Source organism: Pelophylax lessonae (assembly GCF_965119305.1).
Source record: "Pelophylax lessonae genome assembly, chromosome: 1".
Lineage (NCBI taxonomy): Eukaryota > Metazoa > Chordata > Amphibia > Anura > Ranidae > Pelophylax > Pelophylax lessonae.
Genome location: NC_138768.1, coordinates 247,249,684 through 247,272,251, shown reverse-complemented (window position 1 = coordinate 247,272,251; position 22,568 = coordinate 247,249,684). Strand labels below are relative to the sequence as shown.

Sequence of the window (22,568 nt, the reverse complement as noted above, 5' to 3'; positions counted from 1 at the left end):
GCTCTTGCCTTAGGAAGGGTAACGTAAAAACGTTACCCTTGCAAAGCTTGTGCCACCACTAAGGAGGGAGTATATTGCCAGCCTCTGGTGTTCTCAGAAGGTGTTTTTCCTTAAAGCATTATCTGCATTAAGGTTAAAACCTTCCATGTTCACCTTCCCCCAGCCCCCCTTATGCCCGGTACACATGCATCGATTATTGGCCGGGAATTTTCGGCCAACGTCCGATCGGCCGTTTTTCGGCTTGTTAGTATGATGCTTCCGACAACCGACTCCGACTTTTCGGCCGAAAAAAATCTGGTGTGCAGGCTATAAACTTTTTGTTGGCCGTCAACACAACGGCCGATTTTCCATCAGTCAGTACAGATTTCGGCAGACAAAAATCTGATGAGCAAGACTGGGCATGCTCAGAGAAGAAAAAACACACGGAAAGTAAACCAGCACACGACATCACTTCTGAAGTAGATTTTTGTTGGCCGAGAAAATTTGTGTGCAGTCTAGGCACATTCCAACCAACAAAACACCACTCTGGACAAAAGTCGGACAAACGGTCGGCCGATAATCGTTGCGTGTGTACGAGGCATTAAATACTTATAAGAGTCCTATCTCGATCCAGTGCTGTGACCGAGAGCAGTGGCGCTTTCTTTCTCTCTCTTCTTACAGGTTCAGAGACAGCAGCAGAAGCCATTGGCCACGCTGTATGTTCCACTAGATACACACTACCCGGCTCAGAATAGAGCCAGAACAAGTGCCCCCATAGCAGGCAGCTTGCTATGAAGCATTCAGAAGGGAGGAGGAGCCGATAGCACTGGCGGGGGGACCCAAGAATAGAAGGTTTGGGGCCACCCTGTGCAAAACCATTGCATAGGGCAGGTAAGTATACCATGTTTAATATTTTAATTAAAAGAAATAAAGCTTCACCCTGACTTTAATGTCTCCTGTCCCTGCTGTTCTTCTTATAACTACTTACAGTCTGGATGAATTCTGATAATTCCCTCATATAAAAGAAAATCTGAATTTGTTTGCTATAAAATTACTTAGAGCCCCCAAACATATATTTATTTAGGCAGAGGCCCTGGAGAACAAAATAGTTGCATTTGCATATTTTTATTTTGCATGATATTTTGTGCAGAGCTTTATCAAACAGAAATTTTCCAGAATAAAACATCTAAATGAAGCTTAGTGCACACAAACACACTATAATAGCCAATTGTTTGGTAAAACATAAAAGATAATGTTAGGTCAAGTAAATAGATACCTAACATATCATGCTTTAAAATTGCCTACACCCGTGGAGAAGCACCAAACTACAGTACCTCAAAATCTCCATAGCCGATGCTTTAAAAGTCTTTACTGGTTATCAGTCTAGAGTTACAGCTTAGAGTTACTGGTGCCAGAATTATTGCTGTCACTCTGACATTTGCATGGTGTGATCCCCATTTATGTATGCCTGTGGGACCCAACTGCGTGTTCATATTTGCGTGGGGGAACGGGGGCACTTTAAACATTTTTATTTAACCACTTAAGCCCCGCAAGATTTTACCCCCTTCCTGACCAGGGCCTATTTTGCGACTCGGCACTGCGTGACTTTAACGGGCAATTTGCGCGGTCGTGCGACGATGTACCTAAACGAATTTGGCGTCCTTTTTTCCCCACAAACAGAGCTTTCTTTTGGTGGTATTTGATCACCTGTGCAACTTTTTGATCATGCGCTATAAACAAAAAAAAGCATCAATTTTGCAAAAATAACAATATTTTTCAAATTTTTTATATGAAATTCCCCCCAAAAAAATGTAAAAATCAAAATTTTTTAACATTTTTGGCCAATTTTTTTTACCATATGTTTGGGAAAAAAAATCGCAAAAAGCGTATTTTGATTGGTTTGCGCAAAAGTTATTGCGTTTACTAACAAAGGGAAAGATTTTTGTCATTTTTGTTGTTTTTTTTTTTTAACGCGTAATGGCGGCGATCTGCGATTTTTTTTTGCGGGACTGCGACATTGGGGCGGACAGATCGGACCCTTGACTGACATTTTTGACACTTTTGGGGTTACCAGTGACATTACTACAGTAATCAGTGCTATACATATGCACTGTTACTGTAAAAATGACACTGGCAGTGAAGGAGTTAACTGTATTGGAGAGGGAGGGGTTAAGTGTGTCCTAGGGGCGTGTTTCTAACAGTGATTGGCTGTGGCTTGATGTGTAAGAACAGTGATCAATGGTCCTACATAGTAGAACCGTTTGATCACCATTCTTACACAGGGAGAACTGACAGGCGGCTTTGTTTACACTAGCCGCCTGCCTTTCTCCCGCTGTCACGGACGATCGCGAGTGCCCGGCGGTCATCGGGTCCGGGGGGTCCGTGACCGAGCGGGAGCGCGCATCCGGCGGCGCGCGCTCGCTCCCAAAACCCTTACAGGCTAGCGACGTAGCCCTACGTCGCTCTGCCTGTGAGAGGCTGACTGCCGACGTAAATAGTCGTGTGGCAGTCGGCAAGTGGTTAATACATTATTTTATTAACTTTTTTTTAGACTGTATGTCTCATTTTTTCTTTATTTAACTTTATTTCCATCACAAGGGATGAACAACATCCCTTGTAATAGGCTGTGATGGAGAGATCTGGCGTCTATTAGGCCCCATATCTCTCCTCTGGCCTCCAAAGCATCTGAAGTTTAATCAGATGCTGGCTTGTAAACATCAAACTGAAACTGGAAGTGATAAAATCCTCTGCTTTTTAAAATCACAAAGGAGAGGCAAGACCGTATCTTGTCAAAATTTACATGAACAACCACATGCCTCATAGGTCAACTTGTGTTTCGGAGGATCAGTTGATTTCCACTGAATGGCTATAACATTTTTTTGCATAAAAACAAAGAAGCAGACATTTTGTGCGTTTAGGCAAATGAAAGTCTTCCAAATAACCTATAGATAGAATCCTTTTTGGATGTCTTTTCTACCCTATCCAATGTGCATTGTTTTCACTTAGTCCATGACAGCTTTGAACCTCTCTGTTTTAAAAAAATAAAAAATAAATCAATTTTTTTTTTTTAGCTCATCACTTCCTGTATCATCAAGTGACCCATCCAGGAAAACTTCATATCCCACCGTGCGCTGTCTTACTGCAGTGTTTACCTCACCTCCTACATCACACCCCCTCATCACTACACCTCTTGTTTTATTTCCTACTTGAGGTGGTCATACATTTTACAATCTCCTTTAGATCTACCACTAGCTATGACGCGCAAGGGTTTGTCTGATTTGATACAAATTAAATGCATTGTTCAGGTGGGTCCTCCTATTATATAGTTTTGATAAATCTAAAGGAAATTGTACAAAGATTGTACAACCAGATTGCATAGTATATGGCCAGCTTCATACAAGTGCATGAGACGGAGTGGATGGAGACAGAGCTGTGTCTTGGCCCCGCCTCTATCTCCTCATTGGCTCACTGACTGTGAATGGCAGCGGCCAATGAAGAGTGAAAGTCCCTGCGATCGCAGGATCGAGATGGGGCTCAGGTAAGTATTAGGGGGGCTGAGGGGGCTGCTTCACACAAAAGGATTTTTACCTTCATGCACAAAATGCATGAAAGTAAAAAACCTTGAGCCTTTACAACCACTTTACAACCACTTTATTGTATCCTGACAGACATCTTCCGACATGGGTGGTGTATCTCTCTGCCATTGAGATTTAATTTGAGATTTAATTTGGGCAAGTGTTTCAACCTTAGATTGAAGTAAAGTCATGTAGTATGTAGAAATTAGCTTACAGTGTCCTAGCTGAAGAAGCAACTGTTGCCACTTAGGCCCCTTTCACACATACGGTCCGTTTGTCCATTTTTCATCCATCCGTTGACGGATGAAAAACGGATATCAGTGCATTTCTATGTAAAAACGGATGACAATGGATGATCATCCGTTAACATCCGTTTTCATCCGCTTCTGTCAATGTCCATTTTTTGGAATGGATGAATGCCCTATTTTTCATTTTTCGGAAAAAAAAAAAAAACAGATGTAAATGGACAAACGGTCCATTTTTCCATCCGTTTTTGCATTGGTAGAGGATTTAAAAAAAACGGATGAAAAATGGATGAAAAACTGATAAAAAACTGATGAAAAACTGATAAAAAAACTGATGAAAAATGGATGAAAAACAGATGAAAAATAGGTGAAAAACAGATGAAAAACAGATGAAAAATAGGTGAAAAACAGATGAAAAACAGATGAAAAATAGGTGAAAAATGGATGAAAAACAGATGAATAATAGGTGAAAAATGGATGAAAAATAGGTGAAAAATGGATGAAAAACAGATGAAAAATAGGTGAAAAACAGATGAAAAATAGGTGAAAAATGGATGAAAAACAGATGAATAATAGGTGAAAAATGGATGAAAAATAGGTGAAAAATGGATGAAAAACAGATGAAAAATAGGTGAAAAACAGATGAAAAATAGGTGAAAAATGGATGAAAAACAGATGAAAAATAGGTGAAAAATGGATGAAAAACAGATGAAAAATAAGTGAAAAATGGATGGAAAACTGATACATTTTGACGTGACTGAACGGATGAACTGGACCGTATGTGTGAAAGGGGCCTTAGAGACAGATAAGATTACACCAGCCAACCCTAACTGTACAGCTGCTGCATGTCTTATATTTGGATAACGGAAATATGGAGAATGTGGAGTGCCATATTAAATTTGGAGTTCTGCAAAGGACCGAAAAGTTCCCCCCTTTGTATATATATCATACATATTTAACCCTCCAACAGTCCCAGTAAGATCCACCCCTACATTGAAAAAAAAAAAAACTGAAGCATGTACATTATACCATAAGGGGATGTTAGGAGAATAGGTGACCACCTTGACTAAAAGAACTAAAAAAAAAGCTCTCTAGCAGCACAAAGGATGCAGAATATCATACGAAGTACAGCCCCATACCATTTGATTGCATCAGTATATGAGGTTCTTCAGTGATCCGAATGAGGTAAGAATAACAGCTTCCACAACTTTAGCTGCATTGATAATTTCATGAAAGAACCACCAATGTACATGAGTAAGCTGGGAAGCCTTATAATTAGGGTTGAGCGAACACCTAGATGTCCGTGTTCGACGGGTTCGGCCGAACTTTAAAAAAAAGTCCGGGTCCGTGTCCCGGACTTTTACCGAACTTTTCCCGGACACCGAACCCCATTGAAGTCAATGGGGACCCGAACTTTAAGGCACTAAAATGGCTCTAAAACACCAAAGGAAAGGGCTAAAGTGCTGCAAATGGCAGCAAAACGTAATTAAGAGCATGGCAAGTGCTCTGCAAACAAATGTGGATAGGGAAATAACTTAAAACAACAAAAAAAAACAGAAAAATAAAACAATGTTCTTCTTCATCTCTGAAGGACGAGGCCCATATGGAGTAGGAGGGAGGTTGAGGTGGTGGTGGATGTGGCGGTGACTAGACATATGCCGGTTTTCGGTAATTCGATAGCCACGGTATTGTTATTGTGGCATTTTTAAAATACCGAGTTTCTCTGTCAAGTCTGCCTGACTTGTGAATTGATACATTTCAGTGAGCTGGATGACTCATTCACTCACTCAGCTAACACCTTTCAGCATTAAGTCTCCTAACTATAAACAAAAATGATTACATTTGTATCTTTTCCTTCCCTCTGCCAGGGAGAAAGGAAGTTTAACCTCTTAAAGACTGGATCTTTTTCTGACACTTGCTGTTTGCAAGTTAAAATCAGTTTTTTTTTTGCTAGAAAAGTACTTAGAACCCCCAAACATTTTATATATTTTTTTAGCAGAGACCCTACAGAATAAAATGGCGATTGTTGTAATATTTTATGTCACACTGTATTTGCGCAGCAGTCTTTCAAACGCAATGATTAGACTTTAATGAATAAAAAAAAAAAAAAAAAACGTAACAGTAAAGTTATCCCAATTTTTTTTTTTTTTGTTACACAGAGAATCGTGAGAGAATCGTGATCTTTATTCCAAGCTAAAAAATCGTGATTCTCATTTTGGCCAGAATCGTGCAGCTCTAATAAATATATATATACACACACACACGCCTAGCAGCCCACATTACATTATTATATAGCCATCAAGCAGTGTCTGGCCTACCTGGTGATGACTGGTCCTGGCGCTCTGATCCGATGGCCTGGTCTTTAAAGGGGCAAATCCTTGCGATCCAGAAGTGGTTAAACCTGCAGGAGGACCGGTGTTTTTATCTATTAATGACTTTACTATTGCTTTAGGCCTGGTTCACATGTATGCGGGTTGGTGGTTCACATGTATGCGGGTTGGCAGTTCACATGTATGCGGGTTGGCGGCCCACATTTGCACAGGCATAGCAGCCCATTGATTTGAACGGGCTGCTATGCCCTCATTTTCCGCAGAAAAAAGGTGCATGCAGCATTTTTTTTAAATTCAGTGGCCTTGAAATCCATCCTGCTTTTGCACCATGCGACTAACCTGCAGTTCCTGCTCTGGCAAGCTTTCTGCATTTTTTGTATACGTGGGCACGGCATTTAAAAATAAACAGTTTGCGTGTGCAGCAACGGCAGGTAAGTCGCATGGTGCAAAAGAAGGATGGATTTCATGGCCACTGCATTTTTTTAAATTCTGCATGCACCTTTTTTCAGCTGAAAACGCAGGCATAGCAGCTCAAGCCCATTCACATCAATGGGCTGCTATGCCTGTGCAAATGTGGGCCCCCAACCCGCATACATGTGAACCAGGCCTAAAGCAATAGTAAAGTCATTAATAGATAAAAACACCGGTCCTCCTGCAGGTTTAACCAATTAATGACTTTACTATTGCTTTAGGCCTGGTTCACATGTATGCGGGTTGGGGGCCCACATTTGCACAGGCATAGCAGCCCATTGATGTGAATGGGCTTGAGCTGCTATGCCTGCGTTTTCAGCTGAAAAAAGGTGCATGCAGAATTTAAAAAAATGCAGTGGCCATGAAATCCATCCTTCTTTTGCACCATGCGACTTACCTGCCGTTGCTGCACACGCAAACTGTTTATTTTTAAATGCCGTGCCCACGTATACAAAAAATGCAGAAAGCTTGCCAGAGCAGGAACTGCAGGTTAGTCGCATGGTGCAAAAGCAGGATGGATTTCAAGGCCACTGAATTTTAAAAAAATGCTGCATGCACCTTTTTTCTGCGGAAAATGAGGGCATAGCAGCCCATTCAAATCAATGGGCTGCTATGCCTGTGCAAATGTGAACCACCAACCCGCATACATGTGAACCAGGCCTAAAGCAATAGTAAAGTAATTTATAAACAACACCTCCTTCAGGTTTAACCACTTCTTGACCACAAGGATTTGCCCTCTTAATGACCAGGCCATCGGATCGGAGCCGAGCGCCAGAACCAGTTATCACCAGTTAGGCCAGACACTGCTTGATGACCTATTTTAGGCCTGGTTCACAGAGTCTGTACTGACTGACTATATAATAATGTGCATAAGTGAACCAAAGCCCCTAAATTCAGCAATGAAATTGAAGTGAGGTGGAAATTTAATAATTTAAATTTAATAATAGAATACCGTGATAATACCGTATACCGTGGCAAAACCTTAATCAATTAATCGCAGCATGAAAATCTGATACCGTCACAAGCCTAGCGGTGACATAGGCGTGCGCACAGGGTGTGCTGGGTGTGCCTGGGCACACCCTAATCACCTAGGGCACATAGCATTGCCAGTGAGGAGATGGGAAAGATCTCCCTGGGACCTGCTCTGCTCTATTTCTCCTTGCCTACAGGTACATGGCCCCGATACATTACTCTCCCTGCTGGCAAACACATGCATGTGTATTTCAACTTTGGGGTGCACACCTTAATGCAATAGGCTGCGCACACCTATGGGCGGTGTAGGTGGAAGCGGCGGTGGAGGAGGACCAGGGCCGGATTAACAGCATCATGGGCTTGGTGCTGAGGATTTTGAAGGGCCTTAAGGGCCGTGCCTTGCCATGCACCCAGAGGAGGAAGGGTGCAGCCATGCATGCCTAATTCAACATGGGATGCTGTCTCTGAAGCCCATAAACACATCCATGCATCGCCAACTGTCCCTCCTTGTCCGGCCTTCACGCTGTGTGGGGAGGTTCTGAGGGTGCTGCCTGGGGAAGCGAGCATAGAAGCCAGACTTCTGTGTTTACAAGTGACAGAAGAGCGGTAACAGTGAATATGGCCAACCCGGGGCCTATATAAAAGGTAGGGGCCTGGAGCTGCAGCTCCAATAGCCCCTACATTAATCTGGCCCTGAGGAGGAGGACGAGGTAGCCAACACTGCTTCTTTTCAAAAATTTTAAATGAGGGTACACCCCAAAAGAGTGAGAAAGAGCAAAAATGGAACAATGGGTGGGTAAGGTCGGTATCCATTGCTATTCTGCATAAGGTACGGAAAAGTCCCGTGGGATCCATGCCTGGTTCATTTTAATGAACGTGAGCTTGTCCACATTGTCTCTGGACAGGCGGCTGCGCTTGTCTGTTATAACGCCCCCAGCCGTGCTAAATACCCGTTCAGATAATACACTGGCTGCAGGGCACGCCAGCACCGCCAAGGCGTAAAGGGCAAGCTCAAGCCATGTGCCCAATTTGGAGACCCAGAAGTTGAAGGGGGCAGACCCGTCATTCACTACATGTAGGCGTGTGCACACATACTGCTCCACCATGTTGGTAAAATGCTGCCTCCTGCTAAGACGTTCCATCTGAGCTGCTGGTGCTGCTGTTTGTTGTGGCGTGCTGACAAAGCTTTTCCACATTTCGGCCATGCTAACCCTGCCTTCTGAGGTGCTGGCGGTGCCCTGGTTGCGTTGGCGACCTCCTCCTCCTCCTCCTCTGCCTTGTGCTTCCACTGTGGCCCCGCTGTCAGATGGGAATGCCAGCAGCATGGCGTCTACCAGCGTGCGCTTGTACTCGCGCATCTTGCGATCGCGCTCCAGTGAGTGAATTAAGGACGGTACGTTGTCCTTGTAACGGGGATCCAGCAGCGTGGCCACCCAGTAATCAGCACAAGTTAGAATGTGGGCAACTCGGCGGTCGTTGTGGAGACACTGCAGCATGTAATCGCTCATGTGTGCCAGGCTGCCCAGAGGCAACGAAAGGCTGTCCTCTGTGGGAGGTGTATCGTCCGTGTCCTCTGTATCCCCCCAGCCACGCACCAGTGATGGCCATGAGCTGGCCTGGGTGCCACCCTGCTGTGAACATGGTTCCATCTCCTCCTCCAGCTCCTCCTCCTCCTCATCCTCCTCATCCTCCAGAACTGTGCCCCTGCTGGACAATTGCGTCCCTGGCGTTTGCGTGTGCAGGAACCCACCCTCGGAGCCCCTTGCGAATGACTGCCCTGAAAGCCTTGGAAATGTTACCTCTTCATCCTCCTCCTCCTCCTCATCCTGTGCCACATCCTCTTCCATCATCGCCCGAATTGTTTTTTCAAGGAGGCATGGAAGTGGGATAGTTAAGCTGAGAACGGCGTCATTGCCACTGGCCATGTTGGTGGAGTACTCAAAACAGCGCAACAAGGCACACAGGTCTCGCATGGAGGCCCAGTTAAATTAAATAGCGGAATAGAAAATATGATCCAAAAAAAGTGTATGTATATCACACGTACACAACCACACTGGGCCCCAATTACTATTGTTTGTACCCCTAAAAGGCTAGATGAGGAGTAGGGGGAGTATGGAACAGGCAGCACCCTCAAACCTTCAGAAGTATGAGATGAACCCCAACAACTTGGAAAGGTGGATCTCTCTCACACGTACCGACACAGACTATCCCGCAATTCAATTGATCCTCAAAGGTTTTTATTGAATAGCGGAATAGGAAATATGATCAAAAAAAGTGTATGTATCTCGCACGTACACAACCACACTAGGCCCCAATTACTATTGTTTGTACCCCTAAAAGGCTAGATGAGGAGTAGGGGGGGTATGGAACAGGCAGCACCCTCAAACCTTCAGAAGTATGAGATGAACCCCAACAACTTGGAAAGGTGGATCTCTCTCACACGTACCGACACAGACTATCCCCCAATTTAACTGATCCCCAAAGGTTTTTGATTAAATAGCGGAATAGAAAATATGATCCCAAAAAAGTGTATGTATATCACACGTACACAACCACACTAGGCCCCAATTACTATCGTTTGTACCCCTAAAAGGCTAGGAGTAGGGGGAGTATGGAACAGGCAGCACCCTCAAACCTTCAGAAGTATGAGATGAACCTCAACAACTTGGAAAGGTGGATCTCTCTCACACGTACCAACACAGACTATCCCCCAATTTAACTGATCCCCAAAGGTTTTTGATTAAATAGCGGAATAGAAAATATGATCCCAAAAAAGTGTATGTATATCACACGTACACAACCACACTAGGCCCCAATTACTATTGTTTGTACCCCTAAAAGGCTAGGAGTAGGGGGAGTATGGAACAGGCAGCACCCTCAAACCTTCAGAAGTATGAGATGAACCCCAACAACTTGGAAAGGTGGATCTCTCTCACACGTACCGACACAGACTATCCCGCAATTCAATTGATCCTCAAAGGTTTTTATTGAATAGCGGAATAGGAAATATGATCAAAAAAAGTGTATGTATCTCGCACGTACACAACCACACTAGGCCCCAATTACTATTGTTTGTACCCCTAAAAGGCTAGATGAGGAGTAGGGGGGGTATGGAACAGGCAGCACCCTCAAACCTTCAGAAGTATGAGATGAACCCCAACAACTTGGAAAGGTGGATCTCTCTCACACGTACCGACACAGACTATCCCGCAATTCAATTGATCCTCAAAGGTTTTTATTGAATAGCGGAATAGGAAATATGATCAAAAAAAGTGTATGTATCTCGCACGTACACAACCACACTAGGCCCCAATTACTATTGTTTGTACCCCTAAAAGGCTAGATGAGGAGTAGGGGGGGTATGGAACAGGCAGCACCCTCAAACCTTCAGAAGTATGAGATGAACCCCAACAACTTGGAAAGGTGGATCTCTCTCACACGTACCAACACAGACTATCCCCCAATTTAACTGATCCCCAGAGGTTTTTGATTAAATAGCGGAATAGAAAATATGATCCCAAAAAAGTGTATGTATATCACACGTACACAACCACACTAGGCCCCAATTACTATTGTTTGTACCCCTAAAAGGCTAGGAGTAGGGGGAGTATGGAACAGGCAGCACCCTCAAACCTTCAGAAGTATGAGATGAACCTCAACAACTTGGAAAGGTGGATCTCTCTCACACGTACCAACACAGACTATCCCCCAATTTAACTGATCCCCAAAGGTTTTTGATTAAATAGCGGAATAGAAAATATGATCCCAAAAAAGTGTATGTATATCACACGTACACAACCACACTAGGCCCCAATTACTATTGTTTGTACCCCTAAAAGGCTAGGAGTAGGGGGAGTATGGAACAGGCAGCACCCTCAAACCTTCAGAAGTATGAGATGAACCCCAACAACTTGGAAAGGTGGATCTCTCTCACACGTACCAACACAGACTATCCCCCAATTTAACTGATCCCCAGAGGTTTTTGATTAAATAGCGGAATAGAAAATATGATCCCAAAAAAGTGTATGTATATCACACGTACACAACCACACTAGGCCCCAATTACTATTGTTTGTACCCCTAAAAGGCTAGGAGTAGGGGGAGTATGGAACAGGCAGCACCCTCAAACCTTCAGAAGTATGAGATGAACCCCAACAACTTGGAAAGGTGGATCTCTCTCACACGTACCAACACAGACTATCCCCCAATTTAACTGATCCCCAGAGGTTTTTGATTAAATAGCGGAATAGAAAATATGATCCCAAAAAAGTGTATGTATATCACACGTACACAACCACACTAGGCCCCAATTACTATTGTTTGTACCCCTAAAAGGCTAGGAGTAGGGGGAGTATGGAACAGGCAGCACCCTCAAACCTTCAGAAGTATGAGATGAACCTCAACAACTTGGAAAGGTGGATCTCTCTCACACGTACCAACACAGACTATCCCCCAATTTAACTGATCCCCAAAGGTTTTTGATTAAATAGCGGAATAGAAAATATGATCCCAAAAAAGTGTATGTATATCACACGTACACAACCACACTAGGCCCCAATTACTATTGTTTGTACCCCTAAAAGGCTAGGAGTAGGGGGAGTATGGAACAGGCAGCACCCTCAAACCTTCAGAAGTATGAGATGAACCCCAACAACTTGGAAAGGTGGATCTCTCTCACACGTACCAACACAGACTATCCCCCAATTTAACTGATCCCCAAAGGTTTTTGATTAAATAGCGGAATAGAAAATATGATCCCAAAAATGTGTATGTATATCACACGTACACAACCACACTAGGCCCCAATTACTATTGTTTGTACCCCTAAAAGGCTAGGAGTAGGGGGAGTATGGAACAGGCAGCACCCTCAAACCTTCAGTATGAGATTGTGTTCACTGTACCCCACAAAGATTGAGTTCACTGCACCCCACAATGATTGTGTTCACTGCACCCCACAAAGATTGTGTTCACTGCACCTCACAAAGATTGTGTTCACTGTACCCCCCAAAGATTGTGTTCACTGCACCCCACAAAGATTCTGTTCACTGTACCCCACAAAGATTGTGTTCACTGCACCCCAAAAAGATTGTGTTCACTGCACCCCAAAAAGGATGTTGTTCACTGCACCCCAAAAAGGATGTTGTTCACTCCACCCCAAAAAGATTGTGTTCACTGCACCCCACAAAGATTGTGTTCACTGCACCCCAAAAAGATTGTGTTCACTGCACCCCAAAAATGATTTTGTTCACTGCACCCCAAAAAGGATTTTGTTCACTGCACCCCAAAAAGGATGTTGTTCACTCCACCCCAAAAAGATTGTGTTCACTGCACCCCAAAAAGATTGTGTTCACTGCACCCCACAAAGGATTTTGTTCACTGCACCCCAAAAAGATTGTGTTCACTGCACCCCAAAAAGGATGTTGTTCACTGCACCCCAAAAAGGATTTTGTTCACTGCACCCCAAAAAGATTGTGTTCACTGCACCCCAAAAAGGATGTTGTTCACTGCACCCCAAAAAGGATTTTGTTCACTGCACCCCAAAAAGATTGTGTTCACTGCACCCCACAAAGGATTTTGTTCACTGCACCCCACAAAGATTGTGTTCACTGCACACCAAAAAGGATTGTGTTCACTGCACCCCAAAAAGATTTTGTTCACTGCACCCCAAAAAGATTGTGTTCACTGCAGCCCAAAAAGATTGTGTTCACTGCAGCCCAAAAAGATTGTGTTCACTGCAGCCCAAAAAGATTGTGTTCACTGCAGCCCAAAAAGATTGTGTTCACTGCAGCTCACACACAGAAAAATGGATGTGGATCACTGACACCTGCCTATCTCCAATCCCACACCACACAGCAATATCGATTGTAGTTTGTAGAACACAGTTTCCCTAAAATTCAGCAGACTCTGTCCCTAACAGGATTGAGAAGAGATCGTAGATCAGGATTGAGTGCAGACCCCACCCCCCACACAGCAATATCGATTGTAGTTTGTAGAAGACACTGACCCTATATAATTCAGCAGACTCTATCCCTAAAATGCCTACAACTCGCCCTGCCTAAACACTCCGACCTGTCCCTCAATTCTATCCGGACACAAATGGTTTTTTCCTGCCTATCTTTCCCTAATCAGCAGCCAGCACGTTGATGTGTGCTCTGTCCCTGAATCTAAGCAGCATAATGACGCCGCTGCGGCTGCCTCGAACTTATAAAGACTTGGTCACATGCTTCAGACGGCCAATCACAGCTACTGAGACATTTGCAGGCATGGCTGGGATGGCTTAAGGCACACCAGTTAAACGATTGTTGATTGGCTGTTGAAAGCCCGCCATGAAAAGAGCGCCAAAGCATGCAAAACCCGGAAATAAAACGACCGAACACGGATTTTTACCCGAACATACAGTAAAGTGTCCGTGTCCGTGTTCGGGTACAAAAAATCCAATTATTCGGTACGAACACGAATAATACAGTCCGTGTTCGCTCAACACTACTTATAATACATCTGGAGATTAGGTAGGGCCATACCACCTACCGACATTGGAAGCTGTAGCACATCTCTGGCTATTCTACCAGGTTTACCGTCTCATAGAAATGATCTCAATATTGAATCAGTTTCTTAGAATTGGTGCTTAGGTATGTATATTGGGGAATAAAAATATAATTTTAAACATACCCATACATCCGGTCTTGGGTGTTCCTAATATGCTGGGTGTTCCACTAAAAGTGTTGACACCCCAGTAGGTAACAAACTCTCTCCTCCTGCATATCTCTCAAATTTATAGATTACACTTACCTGTCATTAAGGGCCAGTTCACACCACATGCAGTCCAGTGCATTTTTTTTTCTCTGCAGCAAAAACGCATGGAAAGTAGGTTATTTGGTTTCCAATGGCATAGTTCACACCAGTGCTTGCAGTTCCAGACAAAAAAATAGAACATGCTGCATTTTTCCTGCACTGAACTGTATTGGAACGCTGTAAAGCGCATCAAAAACACACTGGAATGTGCCTAAATGCATTTAAAAAACACACTGGAATGTGCCTAAATGCATTTAAAAAACACACTGGAACACACATGTCCTTATTTAAGGTTAAGAAAAAATAGGGGAAAAATACACTGGACTGCATCAAAAACGCACTGGAACGCATCAAAAACGCGCATGCAGAAAAGCATCTTGAACGCATTTCTATGCTGTGAACTGGCCCTAAAGCAAAGGCTAAAATCAGGAGATTATAATTTGAAGGATAAACGTTCAGTGCCAGTTCACACTTGTGTGGCTGCAGAGATCGCATGCAATTCGGAGCGCACTGCTCCTTCATTACATGCGATCTCATGTGCGGTGCGAATTTCAGCCATACACTTTGTATGGCTGAATTCGCACTGCATCCGCACCAAAGACGTACAGGAGGCATTTTTTGAGCCGCATCAAAATCGGATCGCACAGTAGTTCACACTTGTGCGATCCGATTCTGTGCGTATTTGCGATATGCAATCAAAGTGGGGGTGTCGTTAACTTTTAATTGACACGCCCTGCGTATCGCATATGGCAGTGTGAACTGCCAGAGGTGCGGATGTGATGCGGGAACAAGCTGCATATTCGCAGCGTTCTCGCATCGCACAAGTGTGAACCGAGCCTCATCAGTGTTGTATGCCTATTGGAGCTTGATATGTTGGGGAGCCTACTTCAAGCATTGCCTTTGCCAATCACCTGTATGAATGTCAGACACACAAACCCTTCTCTCAACTGGATGGCATTTCTACAGTCTAATGTTACAGTATATATGTAACTAAAATGTAAGCAATAAAAAAAACGAATTTTGCAACTGTGATTTAGTCATTTACAATCATGAAAGCAATGATAATTAAACAGAATTAGGGGGTTAGCTTTTGTTGCTATGAATTTTTAAAAATACGATTGATTTCACTATGTCTGAACAAATACAACTGAAATCCATATAAATTGAATCTGCTAGTTTTAGAGTGTGTATTTTCATGTAGTATTGATTCCTGATTCTGTCTACTCCCTGTAAAATATCATGATTGTTATTCCTTAGATGAGTTGCTTTCAGCAAGTGCCATAATTGTCATTCCAGCTGAGTTCCATTCAGATCCACCTTCTCCTCCCATAGCTCTCTCCAGCACGCTGTGCGATCACTACAGTACCTACAAGGGCTTGTATGAATTTAAAGGGTTCATTTAAAGTGCAGTACACATAGCTGTGATTAATATTACATTACATGATTTATATAGTTCCAGAACTTGCAGTGCTTAAAAAAAAATGGTGATAGTACAGTTACAAAACAATTCAAGAGGGTTAAAAAAGCAATGATTGTGAAAATGCACCACAGAAAGTGAGGGGTAAGTGAAACAAAATGAATTGTTGTGAAGGAATGAGTTGAGGGATAAAGTAAAATTTCAGTTTTTAGGTTGAGGTTGGATAGGCTTATCTTAGCATATGAATTTTCAGGGATCACCTAAAAGCGGACAGAACAAGTGATATCTGAAGGAATAGGACATTTTAAGTGTCAGTTCACACTATGGCGATCCGGCTTCAGGGCCGACTAGTGAAGTCGCCTTGCACCGCGACTTCGGCGCGACTTGCACGGACTTCACATAATGGAAGTCAATGCAAGTCGCTCCGACTTCGGTCAAAAGTAGTGCAGGAACTATTTTCTAAGTCGGAGCGACTTGAGTCGCTCCTATTAGAACGGTTCCCATTGCACTGAATGGACCGCGACTTGTCAGGCGGCCAAGTCGCCTGACAAGTCGCGGTAGTGTGAACCGGTACTAAAGGTTTGGAGAAGGTTTGGTTTTGGAGAAGTCTTAGAGGGGAGCATGAGAGGAGGTGACTGGGGAGCTAAAGATGTGATATTTTCAGATGAGGTTGCTGACGTAGCTCGGGCAGGGGTGTGAATGACTTTGTAGGTTGTTGTTTGTATTTTTAATGTCTTTCATTGGAAAAGTGGAAGTTAGTGGAGGAATTGACAGAGAGGACACGCAGACAATAAATGGTTGGTGAGGTGGAGGAGTCTGGCAGCAACATTCATGTTAGACTGAACAGGGGATAGCCTGTGTAGAGGTAGGCAAACAAGGAGGGGGTTGTAGTAGTCTAGACGAGAGATCAAAAGGGATTGAATTAAGCCCCATACACACGTACCGATTGACGGCCGTAAATATTCGGCCTCCGACCGATCGGCCGATTGTAGGCTTGTTAGTATGATACTTCCGACAGCCGACAGCGCATTTTCGGCCGAACAGAATCTGTCATGCAGGCATTAAAATTTTTGTTGGCCAACACCAGAACGGCCGATTGTTCGCCAGTCAGTACAGATTTCGGCCGACAGACAGAAGATTAGCAAGACTGGGCATGCTCAGAGAAGAAAAAAGACACGGAAAGTTAACCATCACATGACATCACTTCTGCAGTCGGCGGTTGTTGGCCGACAAAATTCGTGTGCAGTCTTTTGCAGTTTTCAACAGACACGACAGCCCTGGACAAAAGACGGCCGATCGTTCGGCCGACGATTGGTACGTGTGTACGGGGCTTTCGTAGCTTGGTGGTGTCATTGAAGTACCTTGGTGCATCACTGGATGTGGTGTGTTTACCTTTATCAGTCAGTCAGTTTTAGGCCCCGTTCACATTGCCGCGATCCGACTTGGGGGGGCGACCTCCGAGGTCGCGGTGCGAGCAGCACGCCGCGACCTCGGAGCGGCCGCCACGGACTTCATAACATTGAAGTATATGGCGGTCGCCTCCGGATCGCCCCCAAGAAGCTCCGGACCCTTTTTCTAAGTCGGAGCGACTTGTGTCGCCTCACAGGTCGCCTTAGTGTGAACGGGGACTAAATGGTTTATTATAGTTATAAAGGTCAACCCAATATGGATATTTTAGCTTTGAATGGATGCCAGTTGGTCTTTATATTTCTTCGAAACATAGGGGCTGGCAGTGGCAAGCTCATTGCTGGCTCAGTGGCTCTACATTGGTATTTTGAGAGAGGAGGAGAAAACCACTGGCTGCTGTAGGACCTAAGAGATAGATATAAGAAACCAGAATAGATCTAATAGATATAAGAGACCCGAATAAAATATCAGGGTGGGTTGACCTAATCTGTAAACTAATTAAATGTTGCATCTAACTGATTAACTGCACTGGCACTGAATAAGTCACACAGAGTTAACATGTACAGAAAATATCTTTGCTTTTAAAGGTAGTATTACAATCAGGGATGATGACAGTGTTTTCATTTTCTCTATATAGCCTTGGGGCTTGTAACAGCTTAGTCAAGTCAAGTTTAATTAACATTGTAAAAGTTATTTTTCTGCCTATTACGGCGTAAATTGATATAAATGGTCATTGATCAGTCCAGTGATATACTGAGCAACATAAATGAATGATTATTGATTTCTAAAGATATGTACGTGTGTAAAGGAGTATTTTGTAGATGTGTTTACTTATTGATGCAAACATACATTGCTGAAACATGGTTGATCTGCAGGTTCACATTCAATTGATTGCAAATGAGACAAAACAAAAACAGTTTTACTAAAAGAAAATCCATCATCTACTTTGACTAGTTTATTCTAGTGTATTTACTGTTATAAGTAACCAGCATAAAAAATGGCTTATAAAAAAATGTTTTAAAATGTAACTATTTACCATATTTCTTCATGTTCTCCTTTACAATGGAGTCTCGCTGCTGTAACAGCATGGAGAGTCCTTCTCTGCTCTGTCTTTGCTCTTCATTGTAATTTTCCTTATACAGTGCTATGCGAAAGTATTCAGCCCCCTTGAACTTTTCGACCTTTTGCCACATTTCAGGCTTCAAACATAAAGATATAAAACTGTAATTTTTTGTGAAGAATCAACAACAAGTGGGACACAATCATAAAGTGGAACCGAATTTATTGGATATTTCAAACTTTTTTAACAAATAAAAAACTGAAAAATTGGGCGTGCAAAATTATTCAGCCCCCTTAAGTTAATACTTTGTAGTGCCACCTTTTGCTACGATTACAGCTGTAAGTCACTTGGGGTATGTCTCTATCAGTTTTGCACATCGAGAGTCTGAAATATTTGCCCATTCCTCCTTGCAAAACAGCTCGAGCTCAGTGAGGTTGGATGGAGAGCGTTTGCGAACAGCAGTTTTCAGTTCTTTCCACAGATTCTCGATTGGATTCAGGTCTGGACTTTGACTTGGCCATTCTAACACCTGGATATGTTTATTTGTGAACCATTCCATTGTAGATTTTGCTTCATGTTTTGGATCATTGTCTTGTTGGAAGACAAATCTCCGCCCCCTGTCTCAGGTCTTTTGCAGACTTCATCAGGTTTTCTTCCAGAATGGTCCTGTATTTGGCTCCATCCATCTTCCCATCAATTTTAACCATCTTCCCTGTCCCTGCTGAAGAAAACAGGCCCAAACCATGATGCTGCCACCACCATGTTTGACAGTGGGGATGGTGTGTTCAGGGTGATGAGCTGTATTGCTTTTACGCCAAACATAACATTTTGCATTGTTGCCAAAAAGTTAGATTTTGGTTTCATCTGACCAGAGCACCTTCTTCCACATGTTTGGTGTGTCTCCCAGGTGGCTTGTGGTAAACTTTAAACGACACTTTTTATGGATATCTTTAAGAAATGGCTTTCTTCTTGCCACTCTTCCATAAAGGCCAGATTTGTGCAGTATACGACTGATTGTTGTCCTATGGACAGAGTCTCCCATCTCAGCTGTAGATCTCTGCAGTTCATCCAGAGTGATCATGGGCCTCTTGGCTGCATCTCTGATCAGTCTTCTCCTTGTATGAGCTGAAAGTTTAGAGGGATGGCCAGGTCTTCATAGATTTGCAGTGGTCTGATACTCCTTCCATTTCAATATTATCGCTTGCACAGTGCTCCTTGGGATGTTTAAAGCTTGGGAAATCTTTTTGTATCCAAATCAGGCTTTAAACTTCTCCACAACAGTATCTCGGACCTGCCTGGTGTGTTCCTTGTTCTTCATGATGCTCTCTGTGCTTTAAACGGATCTTTGAGACTATCACAGTGCAGGTGCATTTATACGGAGACTTGATTACACACAGGTGGATTCTATTTATCATCATTAGTCATTTAGGTCAACATTGGATCATTCAGAGATCCTCACTGAACTTCTGGAGAGAGTATGCTGCACTGAAAGTAAAGGGGCTGAATAATTTTGCACGCCCAATTTTTCAGTTTTTTATTTGTTAACAAAGTTTGAAATATCCTATATATTTCGTTCCACTTCATTATTGTGTCCCACTTGTTGTTGATTCTTCACAAAAAATTACAGTTTTATATCTTTATGTTTTGAAGCCTGAAATGTGGCAAAAGGTCACAAAGTTCAAGGGGGTCGAATACTTTCGCAAGGCACTGTATTTTTCATATTTTATATTAAAGGTCCAAAATCTCCTCAGCTCACCAACACATTCACAGATTTTTAAATTGTTCATTGACCTCTAAACAGTTAATATAATACAAATTGAAGAGTTATACCTAAGGTTTCATGGCATCATTACTGAAAATCTTTTCAAGCAGGCACACAGGTATTGGTTCACCAAACCTATGAAACCAAATTTTAAATACTCTTATGCATACTGGCAATACTTCCTTTTGGGATAAGCAGTTGCCATTGTTGTTGTTACAATGCTGATTTTTTGTAAATGCACAGCAATCAGTATTACTATAGCAGTACTTTCCTGGCTCTCCAACAGAGTCTGAGATGAGGATGTAAGCTCAGTATAAGACGTGAACATGTACTGTTCATATGTCCTTCCTAGAAGGGGGAGGATGGAAGGTCAAAGGCACACAAGTCAAAATAGGCTGGTAGACAAGACCAGTAACAACCCATAGCTAAATGAGGCAACTAAAGGGGTGCTTATACTGGTGAATGACCATCCAACCCTGGGTAACACTGTCTCACTACTAGCACCCTCACCCTCAGGGCTAGGGACTGGTATGAAGCCCTACAGAAACATCAAAAGATTTTTTTGAACCCAATTGACCACCTACTGATCCCCTTTTTTCCCCTAAACATTTTATCAACACCTAGGAGAGTCATATTGGCCAACTGGGTAAGTATTGATCACGTTGGGGACCCTTTTGTGTTATATGGATCCTCTTCTTGCCTTGCTCTCTCCTATTTCATTTTTTTTCTGGTTTGTTTCTGTCTTCCTATTGCCATTTGTTAATATGTTATTTTTAAACCATTTTAGGTTAAGACAAAAGTTTCTTCAGCAGTGACCAAGAAGCCCTTAACAAAAGAGGCCATGCGCTCAGTCAATGGAGGGCCTGCTCACATACCTTGTCCAAGTAAAGAATCTGAAAGAGAAGTAGAGGTTCGTCTGCTGCAGATGGAATGTGATGAGCTAAGAACAAGACTTGGATGTCTAAAGGTAGGTAAAAACCTCCCTTTCTGTTGTCAAGGGCTTCTAAACAATTAAAGACAAATCGTATTTATTTGTGATGAAAAGCATCTTCTACGTATCTGTCCTGCATGTCTTTCTCTTATCCTCCCTCACCCTCCATAGTAAATTTATTCTCTCCTTGCCAAAAACTCCAAGCAACTGCATAGCTTATCATCTTTTTCCAATTTTGACTCAACAACTGAAGGAGTAGATGGAGCTTAGAAAAAGCTGATGTAGAATGGGGTATCTTGGGAAAATGTAATTAAACAGAGTAGACTCAATTCACAGCCCAGTCAAGCAAACTTCTTCTATGGAAAGATAAGGCTCCAAAAGACCATTTAGCTCTCTAGGAAATGCCATAGCATACATCAGACAAATAGACTAATAAGGTAAAAAAAAGTGATAGGTCCACTTTAAAGCTGTACTCTGAACTAAAAAACAAATGTAAGCTGATTGAACAATGGCCATTTTACCAAAACAGATATTTCATGTTTTTATGAATGCTACAATATTAAACCACCCAGCATTTTCCTATCTTGTTTTTAAGATATGCTGCTCGTTGTAGTAGCAAAGAAGGTCTTTTCTGTGCTCTATCTTTTCCTTTTACTGCCTTTGCTGTTCTTGATGCACATTTTTCCCTTAAGGGCCTTGTGTATGAAAATATTTCGGTAAGATAGTAACCCCTCAGACACAGAAACGGTCATGAATGAGAGAACAGTAAAAGATTGGCTGCACAGAGCCAGGATGGAACTAGCAACATAACATAAAACATACAACTTAATTACATTCATACCTACATGCATAAAACACTAATTTTCTTAGGTGCCCAAACATGTGCTTATTTTGAAATAATGGTGAAACCAACCCTAGCTGGTCAGCCGCCAATATTAATGTATGTAAAGAATATGTATTTCTTCACACAGACCATGTATGATGAATTGCTCTCTAGGTATGGGGAAACCTTTAGATCTCATCAGTTGTCTTATTGTTGCAGTCTCAGTTAACCACTTGCCGACCGCTCACTGGGCTGGTACTGCGGCAAAGTGGATCGTTCCCGTCCAGCAATGTAGACCTAAGTCGCTGGACTCCTCCCCTTGTGGGCGGCGCGTGCGCGCCGCTGGAGGCTCGCTCCCGCTGTATTCAGTCACAGCGGGAGTCGGGCCAGGGGAGGAGCGGCGGCGATCGCCGCTGCTCTTCCCCGATCGTCGGGGAATCGAGTCTGGAGATCCGCCCGCTTGTGTAAACAGAGCGGGCGGATCTCCTAAGTGACAGACAGGGTCAGATTGCAGGGTTCAGCATAGCTGAACCTGCGATCTGTCCCTGTGTCACTCAGTCACCTCCCCCCACACACGTCAGTAAGCACCAGGCATACATTAACCCCTCCCTCTCCAATAAAATTAACCCCTTCCCTGCAGGTGTCATTTCTACAGTAACAGTGCATATTTATAGCACTGATTACTGTAGTAATGTCACTGGTACCCCCAAAAGTGTCAAAAATGTCAGTCAAGGGTTCGATCTGTCCGCCGCAATGTCGCAGTCCCGCAAAAAAAAACGCAGATCGCTGCCATTACTCGTTAAA

General features: G+C 43.1%; 1 protein-coding gene across 15 annotated transcripts in view; it reads left to right on the top strand.

Annotated features, from left to right (window-relative positions):
- The window catches only part of RIMBP2 (RIMS binding protein 2), an 855,912-nt gene that overhangs the window by 210,876 nt on the left and 622,468 nt on the right, over positions 1-22,568 (top strand). For all 15 annotated transcript variants that reach the window (XM_082266906.1, XM_082266905.1, XM_082266904.1 and 12 more), the window contains exon 4: positions 20,798-20,977. In XM_082266906.1, coding sequence (XP_082123032.1) covers positions 20,798-20,977 — 180 coding nt within the window. The remainder of the gene's footprint in view (positions 1-20,797; positions 20,978-22,568) is intronic.